General features: G+C 45.2%; 1 protein-coding gene across 5 annotated transcripts in view; it reads left to right on the forward strand.

The window, feature by feature from the left end:
* ebf1a (EBF transcription factor 1a) overlaps positions 1-19460 on the forward strand; it is a 489857-nt gene that overhangs the window by 465922 nt on the left and 4475 nt on the right. For 2 of the 5 annotated variants that reach the window (XM_038795282.1, XM_038795283.1), the window contains exons 14-15: positions 5937-6116; positions 11346-11540. In XM_038795282.1, coding sequence (XP_038651210.1) covers positions 5937-6116; positions 11346-11540 — 375 coding nt within the window. Of the gene's footprint in view, positions 1-5936; positions 6117-11345; positions 11541-12493; positions 12578-19460 lie in introns of those variants that run through there. The other 3 variants (XM_038795284.1, XM_038795285.1, XM_038795286.1) reach the window with 2 other exon arrangements.

Consider the following 19460-nt stretch of genomic DNA (forward strand, 5'->3'; position numbering starts at 1 on the left):
TGTGATGCAATAATGTGCCTCATTTGCAGCCGCTATCGACACAATCACGCTGCGCCAGTGTGGATTTTCTTTCCCATTTTTGATATCAACTGAACTCATCCCCTCTTAGGATGAGATGGTCAATTAGTGTCAAATTCCTGTTGTGGGGGTGTGTGTGGTGGGGAGGCACAATGGGAAAGATTTGGAGCGTAATTTTCCAGGCTTTCCTGTCGGTGGGATCTTCGCCGATGATGAATCCCCACGGCAGGATTTCCGGTGGTGGGACGGGCAAGGCACGTAAAACAGGGTAGACTTTGGCGGGACCAGAAGATCCCGCCGGGAGCCAATGGTGAGCCGACTCAGCTGCCGGAAAACAGGCCGCACGGGGGAGGGGGCAAATCTGGCCCTTGGCTTGAGAACTGTTAAACTTCATTTTGCCTGAGGCCCTTAAAACCAGCGAAGAGAGAGGAGGGGCTTAGGACTTCCATCACATCAGTCTGGGGCACATTTGAGATCACACCCAGAGCTAAAATGATACTGCCTAAACCAACTGCATCATCCTGTCCCTTGCAATGGTTTTGTCTGAAAAGATTTCTTCCTCACTTTTCATGTGGGAAATTTTCTTTGCTGTCCAGAAATTGCACACTGCAATTCCTAATTTTCTGTCCTGTAAACTGTTCCTTCTACCTAGATAACCCCACATTAACGAACGGCAATAAATATAGTGAAGGTTCTGGTATCAGAGAGCCAGCAACATCAACCCTAGGCAGCAACCTCTCAAACAAATTTTTGAACACTTGCAATGTTTATATGGAAGACAGGGGAAAAGTCAGGATTCACTAAACTCCAAAGAGAAGGATTGATCAGTATCTAACGTAATATATTAGATGCTACTTCACAAGTCTGCGGTATCTAGGCAGTGAGAAATTACTCTGTCCTTGTAGCTGCAGTATTGCTATTTCTCTGTAATGACACCATGTGACTACACTGTGTTTTACTTTGATTGGTCTCCCTCCTAACTCTGCCACTCTTGTCATTTTTGGTGAGGTGATTCAGTTAATGACAGGTGTCAAGCAAACAGCACAGGCCCTAAGATAGGAAGAGGCCACTGCAACTAAATGCACTTCAAGCCCCTCGTACTTACTTCTGTCCTGCACCAGCTGGACGTGATGTTCACTCCCAGTTCTTGCACCTCTGGGGGTGCGGGTGGGGGATGTTCAGATTCCTCATCTTCTGTGGGGTTACCGTTCATTATTTCCTCTCATAAACGTCACAACTGACATCCTATGGGACTGAGTCAAAGGCAAACATTTCCTCCTCATCCTACTCGACCTGCCTGCGGCCTTGACAGAGTTGACCACATCATCCTCTTCCAATGTCCTCTCTCTTGTTGCTTAGCTGGATCGGACTTCTCTCACCTGGTTCCATAGCCAGAGAATCCTGACCCATCCCTGTTTCTCATGGTGCTCCTTGACGACATCATCTGAATGCACAACTTTAGCTTTTACACGTACACAGGTGACATCCACCCCACTTCACCACCATCTCTCCCAATTCCCCCATATCTGACATCCAGTAATGAACGAGTAGAAATTTTCTTCAATTAAATATTGGGAAAACTGAAGTCATTATTTTTGATCCACCACTCTGAATGCCTTTCCCTCAGCAATGACTCCATCCCAATCGTCTGAGATTAAGCTGGTCTGTTTGCAACCTTGGTGACACCTGTGATCCTGAGCTGAGCTTCTGGCTTCATATTTGAACCATCACAAAGACTACCTATTGCCACTTCCTGACTTTGCCCCTATTTTAGCTCAACTGATGCTGAAACCCTCATTCATGCCTCCATCACCTCCAGACTTGACTATTTCATTGCAGTCCTGAATGGCCTCCCACATTCTACCTTCCATAAACTTGAGGACAACTCACAGCAGGTTCCTATCCCCCCCCTCTGCTCACTGACCTGCACTGGCTCCTGTTGAAGCAACTCTCATCCTTGTTTTCAAATCCCTCCATGACCTTGCCACCTTCTACCTCTGTAAGCTTGTTCATTCCAAAACCCTCTGAAATAACTGCGCTCATCTAATTCTGGCCTCTTTAACATCTCTGATTTTAAATCCTCCACCATTGGTAGCCATGTCTTCAGTTGCCTTGGTCCCAAGCTTTACACCTTTCTGCCTCACCACCTCACTTTCCTCCTTAAAGAGTCATCTCTTTGCTCAATCTTTTAGCCATCTGGCCTAATATCTCCTGGTCCGACTTGATGTCATTCTTTGTTTTAGAATGCTCCTGTGAACCGCCTTGGGATGTTTCATTAGGTTAAAGGCGCTATATAAATAAATGTTGTTGCTGTATCTGGAGTTTGAGCACAGTAATGACTTGATATTTTAATGCTGTTTGTTGCATAGGATTAATTAAAAAAAACATTTTTTTATAAGTTTAGAGTGCCCAATTCTTTTTTTTCCCAATTAAGGGTCAATTTAGCGTGGCCAATTCATCTACTTGATTGTTATCACTAAGGAGGGAGTGATGGGCAAGTAATGGGGCTAAAGGTAGACAAGTCTCCTGGCCCTGATGAAATGCATCCCAGAGTGCTAAAAGAGATGGCTAGGGAAATTGCAGATGCACTAGTGATAATTTACCGAAATTCACTAGACTCTGGGGTGGTCCCGGTGGATTGGAAATTAGCAAACGTGACGCCACTGTTTAAAAAAGGAGGTAGGCAGAAAGCAGGAAATTATAGGCCAGTGAGCTTAACTTCGGTAGTAGGGAAGATGCTGGAATCTATCATCAAGGAAAAAATTGCGAGGCATCCGGATAGAAATTGTCCCATTGGGCAGACGCAGCATGGGTTCGTAAAGGGCAGGTCATGCCTAACTAATTTAGTGGAATTTTTTGAGGACATTACCAGTGCAGTAGATAACGGGGAGCCGATGGATGTGGTATATCTGGATTTCCAGAAAGCCTTTGACAAGGTGCCACACAAAAGGTTGCTGCATAAGATAAAGATGCATGGCATTAAGGGTAAAGTAGTAGCATGGATAGAGGATTGGTTAATTAATAGAAAGCAAAGAGTTGGGATAAATGGGTGTTTCTCTGGTTGGCAATCAGTAGCTAGTGGTGTCCCTCAGGGATCCGTGTTGGGCCCACAATTGTTCACAATTTACATAGATGATTTGGATTTGGGGACCAAGGGCAATGTGTCCAAGTTTGCAGATGACACTAAGATGAGTGGTAAAGCGAAAAGTGCAGAGGATACTGGAAGTCTGCAGAGGGATTTGGATAGGTTAAGTGAATGGGCTCGGGTCTGGCAGATGGAATACAATGTTGACAAATGTGAGGTTATCCATTTTGGTAGGAATAACAGCAAACGGGATTATTATTTAAACGATAAAATATTAAAGCATGCTGCTGTTCAGAGAGACTTGGGTGTGCTAGTGCATGAGTCACAGAAGGTTGGTTTACAAGTGCAACAGGTGATTAAGAAGGCAAATGGAATTTTGTCCTTCATTGCTAGAGGGATGGAGTTTAAGACTAGGGAGGTTATGTTGCAACTGTATAAGGTGTTAGTGAGGCCACACCTGGAGTATTGTGTTCAGTTTTGGTCTCCTTACTTGAGAAAGGACGTACTGGCGCTGGAGGGTGTGCAGAGGAGATTCACTAGGTTAATCCCAGAGCTGAAGGGGTTGGATTATGAGGAGAGGTTGAGTAGACTGGGACTGTACTCGTTGGAATTTAGAAGGATGAGGGGGGATCTTATAGAAAAATTTAAAATTATGAAGGGAATAGATAGGATAGATGCGGGCAGGTTGTTTCCGCTGGCGGGTGACAGCAGAACTAGGGGACATAGCCTCAAAATAAGGGGAAGTAGATTTAGGACTGAGTTTAGGAGGAACTTCTTCACCCAAAGGGTTGTGAATCTATGGAATTCCTTGCCCAGTGAAGCAGTTGAGGCTCCTTCATTACATGTTTTTAAGGTAAAGATAGATAGTTTTTTGAAGAATAAAGGGATTAAGGGTTATGGTGTTCGGGCCGGAAAGTGGAGCTGAGTCCACAAAAGATCAGCCATGATCTAATTGAATGGCGGAGCAGGCTTGAGGGGCCAGATGGCCTACTCCTGCTCCTAGTTCTTATGTTCTTATGTACTCTGCACATCATTTGGTTTGTGGTAGTGAAACCCAAGCAGACACAGGGACAATGCGCAAACTTTACACGGACAGTGACCCGGGGCCGGGATTCAAACCCGGGTCCTTGGCGCCATAGGCAGCGGTGCTAACCACTGTCCCACCATGCCACCCTTCAAACAGGAATAATTTAGTGCAGGCGGAAATGGGACAATAAGTCATATGTTAAAAAGAGGGTGTTGCTCTGAATTTTACTCCTTTTTCCTCAGAAAATTCCTGTAGTGCTGAAGGATGCCATTTGGCCCTTTGTGTCTGCACTGGCCCTCAGAAAGTGCACCCTATCTAGGCCCACTCCCCCACTCTATCCCTGTAAATCCCATCTAACCTGCAAATCCTGGACACTAAGGGGCAATTTTAGAGTGGCCAATTTTAGAGTGACCAATCCACCTAACCTGCTCTGGTTTCCCCCCATAGTCCAAAGATGTGCAGGTTAGGTAGATCAGCCAGGCTAAATTGCCCCTAAGTATCCAAAGATGTGCAAGTTAGGTGGGGTTGTGGGGATGGGGCAGAGGAGTGGGCCTAAGTAGAGTGCTCTTTCAGAGGGTCATTGCAGATTTGAAGGGCCAAATGGCCTCCTCCTGCACTGTAGGGATTCTATGGTCCTTCTTCCCAAGTAAAACATTGGCCGGAATTTTACGGTTGTCACCCCAACGGGCTCTTCCAGTCCCACCGGCGGCACACCCCAGCCGCAGGTTTTTCTGGGCATGCATTCAATGGGAAACCCCATTGACATTGGCGGAACCAGAAGAAACCGCCGCTTGCCAATGACGGGCCGCCTCCACTGCTGTGAAACATTTGGCGGGTTGTGCTGAAAGTCCTGCCAGTTGAATCTTGCTGGGAGGTAGTACACACATAACAAGTGTCCCCCAGAACCTTCCCCCAGTTATCAGATTCATGTATCAGTCTCTATGGCCAGTGGATCATTGTGGTCTTTCGATGGATTGGTTATCAGAACATCTCAATATTATGACATTCCTGTAGCTATTTGTGCACAGTTGCTGTTATCTGCTCTGAATCTGGATTAAAAGCTTGTGCGGTGTAACAAGGTCAAGATACGTAGAAAAAGGTCAATGCATTTAAGTTTCGAATCTCAGTCGGTTGGCATTTCAATATCTGGAGCAACACAGGGAATACAACCTTATTTTTAATTTTTATTATTTTTTATAAATTTAGAGTACCCAATTAATTCTTTCCAATTAAGGGGCAATTTAGCGTGGCCAATCCACCTAACCTGCACGTCTTTGGGTTGTGGGGGCGAAACCCACGCAAACGCGGGGAGAATGTGCAAACTCCACACGGACAGCGACCCAGAGCCAAGATCGAACCAGGGACCTCGGCGCCGTGAGGCAGCAGAGCTAACTCACTGCACCACTGTGCCTTTTTTTACTTTTAAGGAACCTTTTGAGGAAATTTTCATCCCCTTTTGTTACGCACTGGCATACACACCAACTCCGTCAAAGGGCTAGGACAATTCAGCAGATTAATATCTTCCAGCATGGCCTCTCCTAGGTTAATCAATCAATCTATGCAAAGATGGGGGTTCTGTTATCACACTGGACAGTTTTTCTTCCAACCCTTGCCCTTTATCAGATGCTCAGCACAAACATTAACAAAGAGTTGATTTCAAGCCATGGTGCCCAGTCAATTTTATCAAGTCTTTCGTGTTTTAGCTCCCAGGCCTTTGATATAACATCCTCTATTACAGGATGATGTTTAGATGACTGTGAGAGAGATAGTAATGATGTGTGCGTATATATCCCTTCTTCAATAAAGGTTTCACTCGCAACACAAGCAGTGTGTCTCCTCATGGATATGTGCCGAGCTCTACTCCACAGCAGACGAACTACAATTCTGTGACAACGAGTATGAATGGATATGGAAACGCTGGGATGTCCAACCTGGGAGGCTCTCCTGGTTTTCTCAATGGTTCTGCTGCCAATTCGCCATATGCCAGTAAGTAAAAACAGACGCACACCAGATCCTACCCTCATTAAAATTGGCCTCATCTGTTTGTCCAATGTCATGTCTTATTGAGGACTCACTAACATCTTAGCAGCATTAACATTATGAGCGATACATAAGGACCCACCCCACGTCTTTCTGTACTTTTCAATCAGTGATATATTTGGCTATTGCATGATTATTTTGTACTAGTGTTGAAGAAAAGTTTCTATTCTGTTTCAAACAAAGGTATTATTTTACTTAGTAACAATGAATCATGCTTCAAAAGGATTCATTGTCTATAAAGAAGGACTTGCATTTATTTAGCATTGTTTGCTATCTCAGGACTGCCAATGCGCAGTCGCTTCAGCAATGTTTTAAAATTAGAACAGTGATAGCTAGCAGAACCATTTTCACAGCTTGGGAAGGAAAAACCTTCCTTATCGGTCTTTGATGGGAGCCAAGTTTACAATTAAAAGATTATCCAGCACAAAGTCCGCCGGGTCTGTTGCATTCCAAACGTCACAACTCATTACAGATGCAAAGCCAAAATAGAGAGAAAAAGAGTCGGCCTTTTCCTGTTCTTCGATTCCAGAGAGGAGACAGTTGAGCACCAATTGATTTCAGGACCGGATCAACATTTAAACTTCCCGAGTAGTTGTTGCATGCAGACTGCTCTTGGAAAAGTCGTCTGCCAGGGACAATCCTGGGGAATTTCCTTTGGGATTGGAAGACCTACAGAAACCCTGAGGAAATTCCTGCCAAATGCACACGTTGGTCAATAACAGAATAAAGAGAGAGTTCGCAACTTCACGTGCAGTTTCATTCAATAAGGATTAAAACTGATCTTTGATTTTCCATTGAGTCTAATCGAGAATTTGTGATTCTGTTTGCCACCTTGTCTCTCACACAGTTATGCAGAGACTTTGGCCTCCTCAAGACTTTGCGCGCAATTGTCCATCCTCGCTGGCAGCTAGGATTTTTCAGGTGCCACTGAAAGTGACTGGAGTTTTGGCTGGAATGGCAATTTTTCTGTTCTCACGAGCAACAGGTCCCACAACGGATGAGACCGGAGAATCCTGCCCTTTGACTAGGGTTTTCCGGTCCCGCCAGGGGCAGGCATCGTCACAGGCGGGACATGAAAATTTGGAGAGTGGCCAAAGTCAATCCGACCCCTGACCTTTTCAACCCGGACTCAACCCTATTGAGACAAAGCAATTGTTGAGCCAATAAAAAGTGGATGCGAGGAACAGAAAAGCAAAACGCTGCAGATGCTGGAAATCTGAAATAAAAGCCGGAAGTGCTGGAAATGCTCAGTAGGTCGGGCAGCATCAGTGGAGAGGGGAAAACAGAGTTAACATTTCAGGAGAGTGTGGAGGCTTATAGAGGATTTAAAACTGTGCACCCAATTCTAGAATTTCTGTAAAGCCAGTGTTTATTTCTTGCAATAATCTATTGACTCTTCAGAGTTGGAAACAATTTAGTTAATAAGAAAAGGCACCACACTTTAAGGGACTTACCATTCACCCAACTTCCCCAGAATGAAAGGGCGTTAACACCATTCAGGATAGGGAACTGAAATTTAGTCAGATTAAAACCTTTAACTATCACTGAATGAATCTCCCCCAACTCCAAACTCGGCAAAGCCTCATTTGGTAAATTTCTCAGTTTGGAATTTGCCATTTAGAGCAGGAGAGAGAGACTGGTGTGAACCCTGGTTTGTTAGCTTACATCCTTAGCATCGAATTATTGAACAACAGAAGCTAGATGGGGAGCATGGATTTCTCCACACTTCGAGACTCAGTTTTCCAAGAGAGAGAGAGCAGTAACCTGGTTTCACAGAAGCTGTACTCTTGAAAATAAACAGCGTGTGGCCAGATTTTACAGATAGTTTACCGGGAGGAAGCCTTGCCTGCCTGGAAACTGTGGGCTTGCCGCCAGAGAACATCCAGTCATTAATGTCATGAACGGAAAATCTTGGAAGGAGCTATTTCCATTTATGGTTGGCTAATGGGTGAGCCTTCTCACTGATAGCACACATTGTTAACCTGTTAGTCAACAATTGTGCTCTTTGTAGTGAGGCCTGCAAGAACTCATCATTGAGCTGCATGCAATTTGTGTTGGTACAATGGAATATTTCCTGTGAAATATTTCCCCTCGCTTGGTTATATCTAAAACCGAGATTAATTTAAAATGAAATTGGCCTCGTTCTGAACTCAGAGCTAACAAGGCCAAGGGATAAAATTGGAATCTGTGAAGATGGGAAGGGCAAAAACCAAACATGCTATTCCATTAAAAGCAAATGACTGCGGACGCTGGAGATCTCAAATAAAAGAACATGCTAGATAATCTGAGCAGGTCTTACAACTTCTGTGGAGAGAGGGAGAGTTACCAGTTCAAGTCCATATATAACTCTTCTGTAGAGGAATTATATGGACTCGAAACATTAACTCTGTTTCCCTATCCACAGATGCTGAGTTTATCCAGCATTCTCTGTTTTTATATGCTATTCACATCCCTTCTGTGCTGAACTTGCTCATCTCAACCAAAGTAATAGGTGGGTTGTAGTTTCTCCAGTGAGGGAAAATGGAATATGTTTCCTGCTCCCAGCTGAAAGTGTGTGTCTGTGTGTGTATGTGTGTGTGTTGTGTGGGGGTGGCACAGCAGTTAGCACTGCTGCCTCACAGCACCAGAGACCCGGGTTTAATTCCAGCCTTGGGTGGCTGTCTGTGTGGAGTTTGCACTTTCTCGCTGTGTCTGCATGGGTTTCCTCTGGGTGCTCTATTTTACTCCCCCAGTCCAAAGATGTGCTGGTTAGGTGGGTTGGCCATGTTAAATTGCACATTCATGTCCAAGGATGTGTAGGTTAGGTGGGATTAAGGGGATAGGGTGGAGGGAGTGGGTCTAGGTAGGGTGCTCTTTCAGAGGGTTGGTGCAGACTTGTTGGGCCGAATGGCCTCCTTCCGCATTGTAGGAATTCTATTCTCTGGTGTGTGTTTGTGAGTGCGCGGGTGTGTAAATGTTGGATGGATAACTGGAGAACTATACCCTAATATCGTCAAGAAAGGGGAAAAGAGGCAGAAATACAGCAGATGCAGGCATACCAACAAGTGATAGCACCATCATACATAGAAAAATTAGAAAGTATCAGTCAGGAAAAAACTATTTAACTCACCAAGCTGGCCTCACACTCACAATCATCGGAGAGCATTGTGACTAGTACTTCCTACACTCTCACCACCCAACAGCCCATGTAACCTCGTGGGAGAGATCAAATTATTGGTTTATCGCCAATGGCTGTGCAGATGTTCAGGCCTTTCTTTAAACTGGGACTGGTTTTCTGGAAGATTCCAGAGGAGTCTGTGGCTTGAGGTTGTTGCATCAGGGATCTTGTCAAATTGTGCAATGACATTCGAAAGAAGGATGGGATTTCTCGACTTTTACTGAAATGTGGTTCATTGTTAAACCAATCCATAGAAACCATCTTCATTGCACTGTTGTTGTCCCGTTTGCTGTTTTCCTATTTTGTGTATTGTCTTCCAGCATACTGCACTGTGGGTAGGTGTTTGTTAAAGCTTCAAATCCTCACGCACAGCATCCTAGATTTAGCAACCACTTAAAATAAATGGGTTACCACTGTGGTAAAATTATTGGGAAATCTAAGTAAGCAATTTAGGTCCCCTCATGAATACACTTACGTGGGTGCTTGCATCAATATTCCTTCAAATCTCTAAATCAAAGATTACGCTCAATTCCGAACACCTTTGCATCACAATTAATCACCAGCTGGGGCTGGTTTAGCACACTGGGCTAAATCGCTGGCTTTTAAAGCAGACCAATGCAGTCCAGCAGCACGGTTCAATTCCCGTACCAGCCTCCCCAAACAGGCGCCGGAATGTGGCGACTAGGGGCTTTTAACAGTAACTTCATTTGAAACCTACTTGTGACAACAAGCAATTTTCTTTTCTTCTTCTTCATTCACAAGTAAAAATGGGAAGCCTAGCTGTATTATAGCTGAACAATGATAGTGATCTGATATTTGTAACGTTTCGCTGAGCCTATTCAGTGTAGCTTGAGTCTTCTGTATCATTCAGTGTCTAATCATAGAGAGAGCTGCTGAGGTTATCCACACAAATCTCACTTCTATACTTACTCATGGGTTAAATTGAACTTTGCACCAGGATTTGAGGTTGGATGCTGGAAGTTCAAAAACCTCCCCTCAAAGGCTGCCTAGAAGGGGACGCTGTCTCTTTAACAAAAAAGGGAAGTTTTCGATTGTTCTGTGCCACTCATACCTGACCTGTCCCATCAGACAATGTCTCGGTCAGGCTCTCTAATTAAAAGGCGTCATTCTTAATTAAATCAATAAACTAATTGCATGAGTAATGATTAAACAACCAGCACTTTGCTCGCATTACAAGGAGCTGAGATGACCTTAGCTAAAGACATTTTTCTATCTATGGCTGCTGTTTGCGTAGCTCTAATTTTCATCAATTGATTACCTTTTCTCGTGTACCCACGGGTGTGTTGTCTGATTAAAAAACACTCGCTGATGACAACCATGCAGGCCCAAGTAAGGGCCATGAAAGCAGTAAGAGCAAGATGATGGGGGAATGACTAAACCGAACACGCGCTGCAGACAAGCTATTGGCATACCAAAGTAATTCCTTGGTTGCCCAAGAGGAAAAGGTGGGACTTGTAATTTGGCAAAAAAAGCAGACCAAGGGGCTGTGCCTGTTGAGGTAACTACACCATGGTGTGATTTGGACGCTATTTGACTGTGGCACTTTTGCATTGACCAGCCCTGCCCGCCCACACCCTCGCCTTCCACGTTTCGTCATTGTTCTTCTGTTTCTTGCCAAAGGTAAACACCAACTCAAAAAGGCCCGAACCCCCAACCTTTTAACTTCCTCAAACTACCGTACCTTTTAAAATATAAACTGATGTTAACCAACAAACTCGGGGGGGTTTGAAAGGGTTAAGTCACTAATGTTGCCAGGTAAGTGACCCAGTGAGTTACGACAAGTCGTTCCACTCAGCTGTGGTCACACGATTATTTTTTTTCTCTCAACGTCTTAAAATGACTCAAATTGTCTTGCACCATCATTGACTAACTATCCTGAAAATGGTCGATGAATTGTACAAATTCATATATATATTTATATTTGTATATATATATATATGAAAAAATATATATATGGCACCCAAATGGTTGACATATTTCCTCCTTTCTTGTTGCAGTAGTGCCGTCCAGTCCTACCATGGCCTCCTCCACCAGCCTTCCTTCAAATTGTAGCAGTACCTCTGGCATTTTCTCCTTCTCGCCAGCCAATATGGTCTCTGCAGTGAAACAAAAAAGCGCCTTCGCTCCGGTGGTGAGGCCACAGACCTCCCCTCCCCCGACCTGCACCAGCGCCAACGCTAACAGTCTCCAAGGTGAGCTCACACACACCACAGGCATAGGCTGGTTTCATTCCGTGTGGTTAGGCTGGAAACTCTACACTCTTAATAGGAATAATAAATAAAACATTCCGGACACATTAAACTCTCTTGAAAGTCGGGATGCATGTATAAATTGCTTTTGTGATGGCCACCCTCCTCCACTCCCCTGCCCTGAGCGTATGATATTAGAGATTTCTCATTGGTTTGTCAACTCTGCAGTATTGTAACACAACCCAAATGCGCAATGCATTTTTTTTTTGCAACCTTTCTGTTAAAATGACATTAGAATGTCTTATCAGCTCACGACCCTCTTTGTAACTACACAAGGCCACCAAGACTCCTCTTTTCTGAGAGAAAAAAAATGTTTTTGCAGAGCCATCCTGTGAGGGTTTTGTCACAAGGAAACAGACCAGATGAGCAATGATTAAGACACAGGCACATCAGGTTTGCAGCAATTATTGTGCTAACCCTGAAAGATCTGTCATTGCTTTCGTATTGGCAGCTGTATGGGTTTAGCAGAGGAAGAGTTAAATATAGACCCTCATGCACATAAATCAAAGTCACCATTCACATCTGTGAGGGTTGATAATAACAACAGAATGGCAGTGGACTTGGTCCAGGTGCCATCTTTTGCAATATAACTCCTATGGTTTCCATACCAACGCCATTGCTTCCAAAGACACTTTTCAAGCAGGGTATTTTAAGGGGCGTTTCTAAATGAGGAGGTAAAGCAGATCCTGATTGTGAGGCTGAACGCAGTGCAGTAAAGCCCAAAAGCCATAGTCTTTGTCAGTGTGTTGTCCATTCTCTGTTACGTTATATGTTTTAAAATGAATGAATGGCTAGACTGCTTTCCCTTTTCATTGGAAATCACTAACGCCATTTCCTTTTCTCTCCCTACCCCTACCCGTCCTCCACCCTCTCCTTCCACGCTCTCCCCACTGTTTGACCAATCTTTTGTGGACTCTAGTAAGTACTCCACTGCAGGGTCACCCCAAGGGCTGGCCTTCTCCTGAATTAACATTGTTCCTTAGCCTATCTACCGGTTAGCATTCAGCGCATTCACACTGTGACCTGAGTTCGATTCCCTGTCAGGGGGGTATATTTCAGCCTGTCGAATTCACTTTCCCCAGATAGCTTGGGAGGCTGCGTCACTGCGAATGTTCAAGGCTGAGTTAGATTTTTGATCAGCAACGGGAAGTCGAGGGTTATGGAGTGCGGGAGGTGGTGGTGTCCGGGGGTGGGTGTGCAGACTGTCTGTGCGGAGTCTCCTCCGCGTGCTCCTGTTTCCTCCAACAGTCCAAAGACGTGCAGGTTAGGTGGATTGGCCGTGATAAATTGCCCTTTGCGGAAGGTGGAATGAGGCCACAATCAGATCACCCATGATCGTGTCAAATGGCGCAGCAGTTTCAAGGGGCTGAATGGCCGACTACTCCCCCTTTGGGCAGCACGGTAGCATTGTGGATAGCACAATTGCTTCACAGCTCCAGGATCCCAGGTTCAATTCTGGCTTGGGTCACTGTCTGTGCGGAGTCTGCACATCCTCCCCGTGTGTGCGTGGGTTTCCTCCGGGTGCTCCGGTTTCCTCCCACAGTCCAAAGATGTGCAGGTTAGTTGGATTGGCCATGATAAATTGCCCTTAGTGTCCAAAATTGCCCTTAGTGTTGGGGTGGGGTTACTGGGTTATGGGGATAGGGTGGAGGTGTGGACCTTGGGTAGGGTGCTCTTTCCAAGAGCCGGTGCAGACTCGATGGGCTGAATGGCCTCCTTCTGCACTGTAAATTCTATGATCCTCTAATTTTTGTTTGCGCCATCTTTCCTCCATCTTCCATTTCACTAGAGGCTGAACAGGAATCTTACTTGCTGACTATATATTGTGCTGAACTTTTTTGAATCAGAATTAGCTGAATGATGCTGTTTGGTAGGCATCGTGCATCCATGCCTTTTATCAATGTCCCACCTATCCCGTCACATGACAATAATAATAATAATCACTTATTGTCAGAAGTAGGCTTCAATGTAGTTACTGTGAAAAGCCCCCAGGCGGCACATTCCGGCACCTGTTTGGGGAGGCTGTACGGGAGGCCAGCCGGTAACAAAGGCAATGATTTAATTTTCTTCACAGAGAAAGGCCAATTCAACAGGGCTATACTTTTGCACCTGGGTCTGGCTCGGTGGAAGTTGGGGTCAATTCAGACATTTGGCTGAATTGGCTATTGAAATGTTGGGTGGACCGTTACTGTTCCATGCTTGTAGGTGTCTTGGAGGGCATATCACTGCCAATTTCTCAAACCAACACAGCAAGATAGTATGCGACACAGGGACACGGTTTTAAAAGTACACCGTCGGTGGAGGAGTGGGGAGGGCCTTTCTCTGTGAAGAAAAATTAAATCATTGATTTTGTTACCGGCAGGCCTCCCGTACCAGCCTCCCCAAACAGGTGGCGGAATGTGCCGACTGGGGGCTTTTCACAGTAACTTCATTGAAGCCTACTTCTGACAATAAGTGATTATTATTATTATTATTATTATTATTATTGTCATGTGATGGGATAGGTGGGACATTGATAAAAGGCATGGATGCACGGTGCCTACCAAACAGCATCATTCAGCTAATTCTGATTCAAAAAAGTTCAGCACAATATATAGTCAGCAAGTAAGATTCATGTTCAGCCTCTAGTGAAATGGAAGATGGAGGAAAGATGGCGCAGGAAGACTTGCAGTGGGAAATCAGATTTCTGTTCTGGATTGCTTTCCACTGAGCCACTGGCACTACTCTGGAGATTGTAGGTGTGTAAACATAGAGTGAGGGCTTGGATGCAATTCACTTCATGGTTGAATAGACAGTCTAAGGCATGGTGGATCGCTACAGCAGTGAGGAACTAGAGGGTGCCAGTGTGTGTACCACCTCATTGTTATGCAAGGGGAAAGCGAATCTCCATGAATTTGTAGTATTGAGGTTTGACTATTGTATGCTGGTGTAACATTATCATTAATAATGTACACAGCCATAATTAAAATGATAGCATCCATCTGACAGTCATATGAATTGTGGAATACCACTCCTATTGTACACAAAACTAAGTTACAGCAGTTTTTCTTGGTTTCTGACTCACTGTGAGTTACAGTGAAAGAGGGTCTTATCTGCTTGAATCTTATCTGCTGAACTGGTTCATTAACTGTTTGTGTCCACATTATATCCCCTGGCCAATGCAGCTAGGCTTTCAACAGGAAATCTCAAAATGTTGCTTACTCCTAATATATTCACCATTTGGCTAGGATCTGGCTCAGTTGTGAAATGGATCGGCAAGTACCACCCTGAGCCAACCCAGACTTGCCTATGCTCTTCGCTAACCTCAATGGAAGAGAACATAACATGCATTTATATAGCGCCTTTCATTATTTCAGCTCATCCCAAAACGCTGTATAGCCAGTGAAGCATTTTAAGTGTAGCAACTGTCGTCATGTAAAACATGTTGCAGCCGTTTTGTGTTCAGTAAGCTCCTACTAATAACATCAGAAAAATCCTCACTAGATGTTGCTGGAGGGATAAATCTCATTGGGACACCAGGGATGACTTCCCTGCTTGTCCGCAGATAGCACCATGGGATGCGTTCCAGCAGCCTGAGTGGTGGACATTACCACATCTGTCCGGAAAGATAGCATCTCCTCTCGTGCAGCCCTCCCTTGGTGCAATTGCCTTCAAACTCCACGGGTTAGGAAAGGGGGAAAATCAAAAGCAACTATGGCAGCCATTGTGATAGGTGTAGCTAAGGCATATTACGAAAGTGCATGTACCGACACTGGATGAGATTAGGGACGCCACTGTCTCCCCAGCACTCAAGGAAGACAGTGGCACCGTGTGAACTCCTATGTGAGGGACTGATCACTTAGACACGGCACTCATGGGCTGTCAGTGTCCAGGCCAAGAAGGAATCAACAACTCGAAGGGAGGTGGGTGGAGGGTGGGGTTTGGGATTTGTGGAGGAGGAGGAGTGGTGGGGCTCATGTTCCTGGAATCTTGCAAAGTCCTTTGCCGCTTTAACAAGCACTGACCAAAATTATATCCATTGATATGCATGTTGCCAGCATGAAGGCAAAGCAAGTGCGCACAAAAGGTTGGCTCAGTTAAACAGGCCATCTTTGCGTGTGGGCTGCTAAGAAGGTCATCCTGGAATTTTAAATTGTTTTCCTCTCGAACGGGAAACAAAAATGAAAGCCCACGGGAATTTTCTGATAAAAATCTGGCAGATTTTACTTCTAATTGTCTCAGATCAAAGATAGCACGCAGAACAGAAAAAGCACAGTGGGTGGGTGGAATCAAGGCAGTGAGAAGGAGCCGGAGGTTAGAATATTGTTCCTTTAAAAAGTGATAGCCCTTTACACTGTCTGCCTGTGGTACATCACTGGGCCTGCCCATCAGAATAAACCACTTTACTGCATGACCTGTCCATGAGGTGCAGGCACCTGAACTGCGTGTGGCCAAAACTGGGTGGAAACATGTGTGCAGTCTGCCTTCCAATCTCTATGTCTTTCAGCATTAGATAGGAACTTCACATCTTCAATTTGCATTTTATTATCCCCCCCACTTACTGGGAAATCCCTCACAGGGTCATCAGATACACATACTGATAATGTATTTCTGTCCACCCCACCAGCCTGTATCAACTGCAAAGGGATCCACCAGCCCCTCTCCATTTGAGACTGCCTAGCGGAAATGAATCACTGCTGGTCTCTATCAGAAGCCAGAGGGTCCCACTCCCCAGGAGTCTTTCAAACTTGCTACCACTTTTGCCCTCACTCATCTCTGTCCACCCCTCAGCCATTTTAATGCCGAGGATGGAAAAAGCCAGTCAGCCTGGGCCTGGAGGAGGAACACATTTCAGTCGGTACCTTTCTGAACCTTCGGGTGCATCATAACCAAATCTAATCCTGATCTCACCTGACAGCCACACAATATTCCAGCACTGGCATCGCGGACATTCCTCCCCCTCCCTAATTTAGACAGATATCAAAAATAATCCCACCTAGAAAGACAAGGCCAGCTGACGTATGGGAACACGGCAACCTTCATGTTCCCCTCCAATCCACATTCCATTCTGACTTGGGGAATGTATCTCCGTTCTGTCACTGTTGCTGGGCCAAAATCCAGGAACTCCATCCATAACAGCAGAGTGGGTGTACCTACACCATACGGGCTGCAGCAGTTCAAGAAGGAAGTTCACGACCATTTTCTCAAGGGCAATTACGGATTGGTAATAAATGTTAGTCTTGTCCACATCCCATGAACAAATAATAAAATTATAGCACTTTGACCACCACCCAACTCTGGGAGGGCATATTCCTGAAGGTTTCGTCACATGACTCTATGCCTCCAAACCCCCAGCCCCTCCTTACTGCCATTGATCACCCAAGATGTCCGGCCTCACAGAGTACCACTTTCCTCCGGCCATTTGGAAAGTCTTTATTCCCAAGCTGGACAATTCTTCACTCTCGAACGGCCTTTTTGTCGCAAAGTCCAATATTTTTAGAACTCAGGAACAGAAGTGTTCAAAGAAAATGGATAAACCATTTTTTAAATTAATTCCCAGTTGGCTTTTCCCCAGGATTCCTAGCATCAGTGTCATGAAATCTTCAGTTTCTGAAATTTCCATGCCAGTCCCTCTCTGAGATCTGTTGGCTCAACCATAGCTTAGGGATGATGATGGGATCTTCTCCGCTGTACAGCAGTGCCATTATCCTTTTATAGGCAGATCCAAAGCAATGACAGAGAGGAAAAAAGAGAAAACATCCTTTAATCCAGGCTAACCGCAAGGTGGGAGCGGCTGCACACTTTTGTTTCTGTTGACTCGATGGTTGATAATTGCTTCAAAGGCTAAATGTTGGTTTACCTGATAGAATTTACATAGAATATAAAGTGCTGAAGGAGGCCATTCGGCCCATCGAGTCTGCACCGACCCACTTAAGCCCTCACTTCCACCCTACCCCTGTAACCCAATAACCCCAGCTAACCTTTTTGGTCAGTAAGGGCAATTTTATCATGGCCAATTCACCTAACCTGTGAACTGTGGGAGGAAACCGGAGCACCCGGAGGAAACCCACGCTGACACGGGGAAAATGTGCAGACTCCGCACAGACAGTGACCCAGCGGGGAATCGAACCTGGGACCCTGGCGCTGTGAAGCCACAGTGCTATCCACTTGTGCTACCATGCTGCCATGTCAATCTCTCAATGACACCCCTTGCCCTGACCTTGGAGTGCCTCGGCCAGTTGCTGTGGTAGGCCATGCCTGGACACCACAGCTGCATCTTAGATGATAAGACCATCAGATGCAGGAGCAAAAGTTGGCCATTCGGCCCATTGAATCTGCTCCGCCATTTAATAAGATCATGACTGAACTGACATGATATTCCTCATCTACACTTTCCTGCCTTATCCCCATAACCCTTGATTCCCTTTACTCATTAAAAGTCTGTCTATCTCAGCCTTGATCATTCTTAATGACCCAGTCTCTACAGCCCTCTGCGGTAAAGAATTCCACAGATTCACTATCGTCTGAGAGAAGAAATTCCTCCTCATCTCTGTCTTAAGTGGACCACCCCTTACTCTGTGTGTATGCCCTCTGATCCTGGACTCTCCCACAAAGGGAACAACCTCAGTGGGGAAAATCAAGGGAGTTAATTTTTGTTCCTCCCCTGGATTGGCAAAAGCAAGCTTCCAAATGACAGCAGACTTCAAAGCATGCTTCCAGCATTGTTTGTTGGCTTACCTAGCACAGGACGTGAGTGCAGTAATGGGGACAATTGAAAGGGCAAGAATGGTAATTGGGAGAAGACAGCAAAACTCAGTTATCAAAGTGCTGGAACTCTTCAGAAATAATTGGTTCATTGCAAAGCAAAACAAGGGTAGAGGCGCATAACAAAATTTGGCCATCAATAAGCTGGGTTGTTGCTATTTTCTCTCCCTCGATTGTTATTAATTACACTCGAGAAATACAGAAGCAATGTGTAGTATTTTTAAAACTCCTCTGCCACCGTCCCATAGATCATTCTAGCTGCCATTTCTAGCCTCTATTTCACTAAACAAGAGGGGGCGGGGGAAAGAAAAAAAAACACCTTCCTGTTCTTTGACGTCTGAGGGCCACCAGTGCTGTGAGATTGGAGAATCTGATAGTGCTGAGACGATAAACAAAGATCAGCTGCCAAAAAAAAGAGGGGATGGGAGTGGTGGTGGTGGCGGTGGTAGGGGGTGGGGAGAAGAGCTGCGGGGTGGGGGTGGGGAGGGGAGGAGGGAACAGAGCCACAGCTGTACAGCAAAGGAGAGAAGGCTGTTGGATGCTGCTTGTTGAATTTTCCAACCCTCTCTCGGCCCTGAGTTGGACCACTCTGTTTCTCAGCTGTCATTGGGGTCAGCTCCCTCAGGAGTCTGGACTGGAGCTTGTTATTGGATTGAGTTTCTATCGACGCTTGTACTCACGATGCATCCTGGTCATTGTTACAGCAAAATAGAATGGAAAAGGGTCCCTCTCCTTTTCAGCAGGAGAGGAAATCTTTCAAAGGATTCACAGTGGATCAGAATAGTCGATTCGAGCCCTTACTTGGGCTGGACTCTGAATAGATTGCAGAGGGAACTGTGACTAACCCCCAACCCCCCCAACTTTTATGAAGAAACAAGGGCTGATTCTTCCCCTTGTTAGTCTGATGCTCATTGAGATAATCCAATTACTAGCCCCTGACTGAGATCAAGTGACTCAACACAGACCAACTAGCAAACTTGCACTTTTTGCTCGAATGCATCAGAGAACCTTTTTTAGACATGCTGCCTCTTATCCAGCAATAGTAATTAGGTTAAGCAAATTTGCTGATTTTTTGTTTTTATTTTTATTAATTGCCCTCTCTCTCAAAATGACCAATCA

This window comes from Scyliorhinus canicula, chromosome 4 (genome assembly GCF_902713615.1).
Source record: "Scyliorhinus canicula chromosome 4, sScyCan1.1, whole genome shotgun sequence".
Taxonomy (NCBI): Eukaryota; Metazoa; Chordata; class Chondrichthyes; order Carcharhiniformes; family Scyliorhinidae; genus Scyliorhinus; species Scyliorhinus canicula.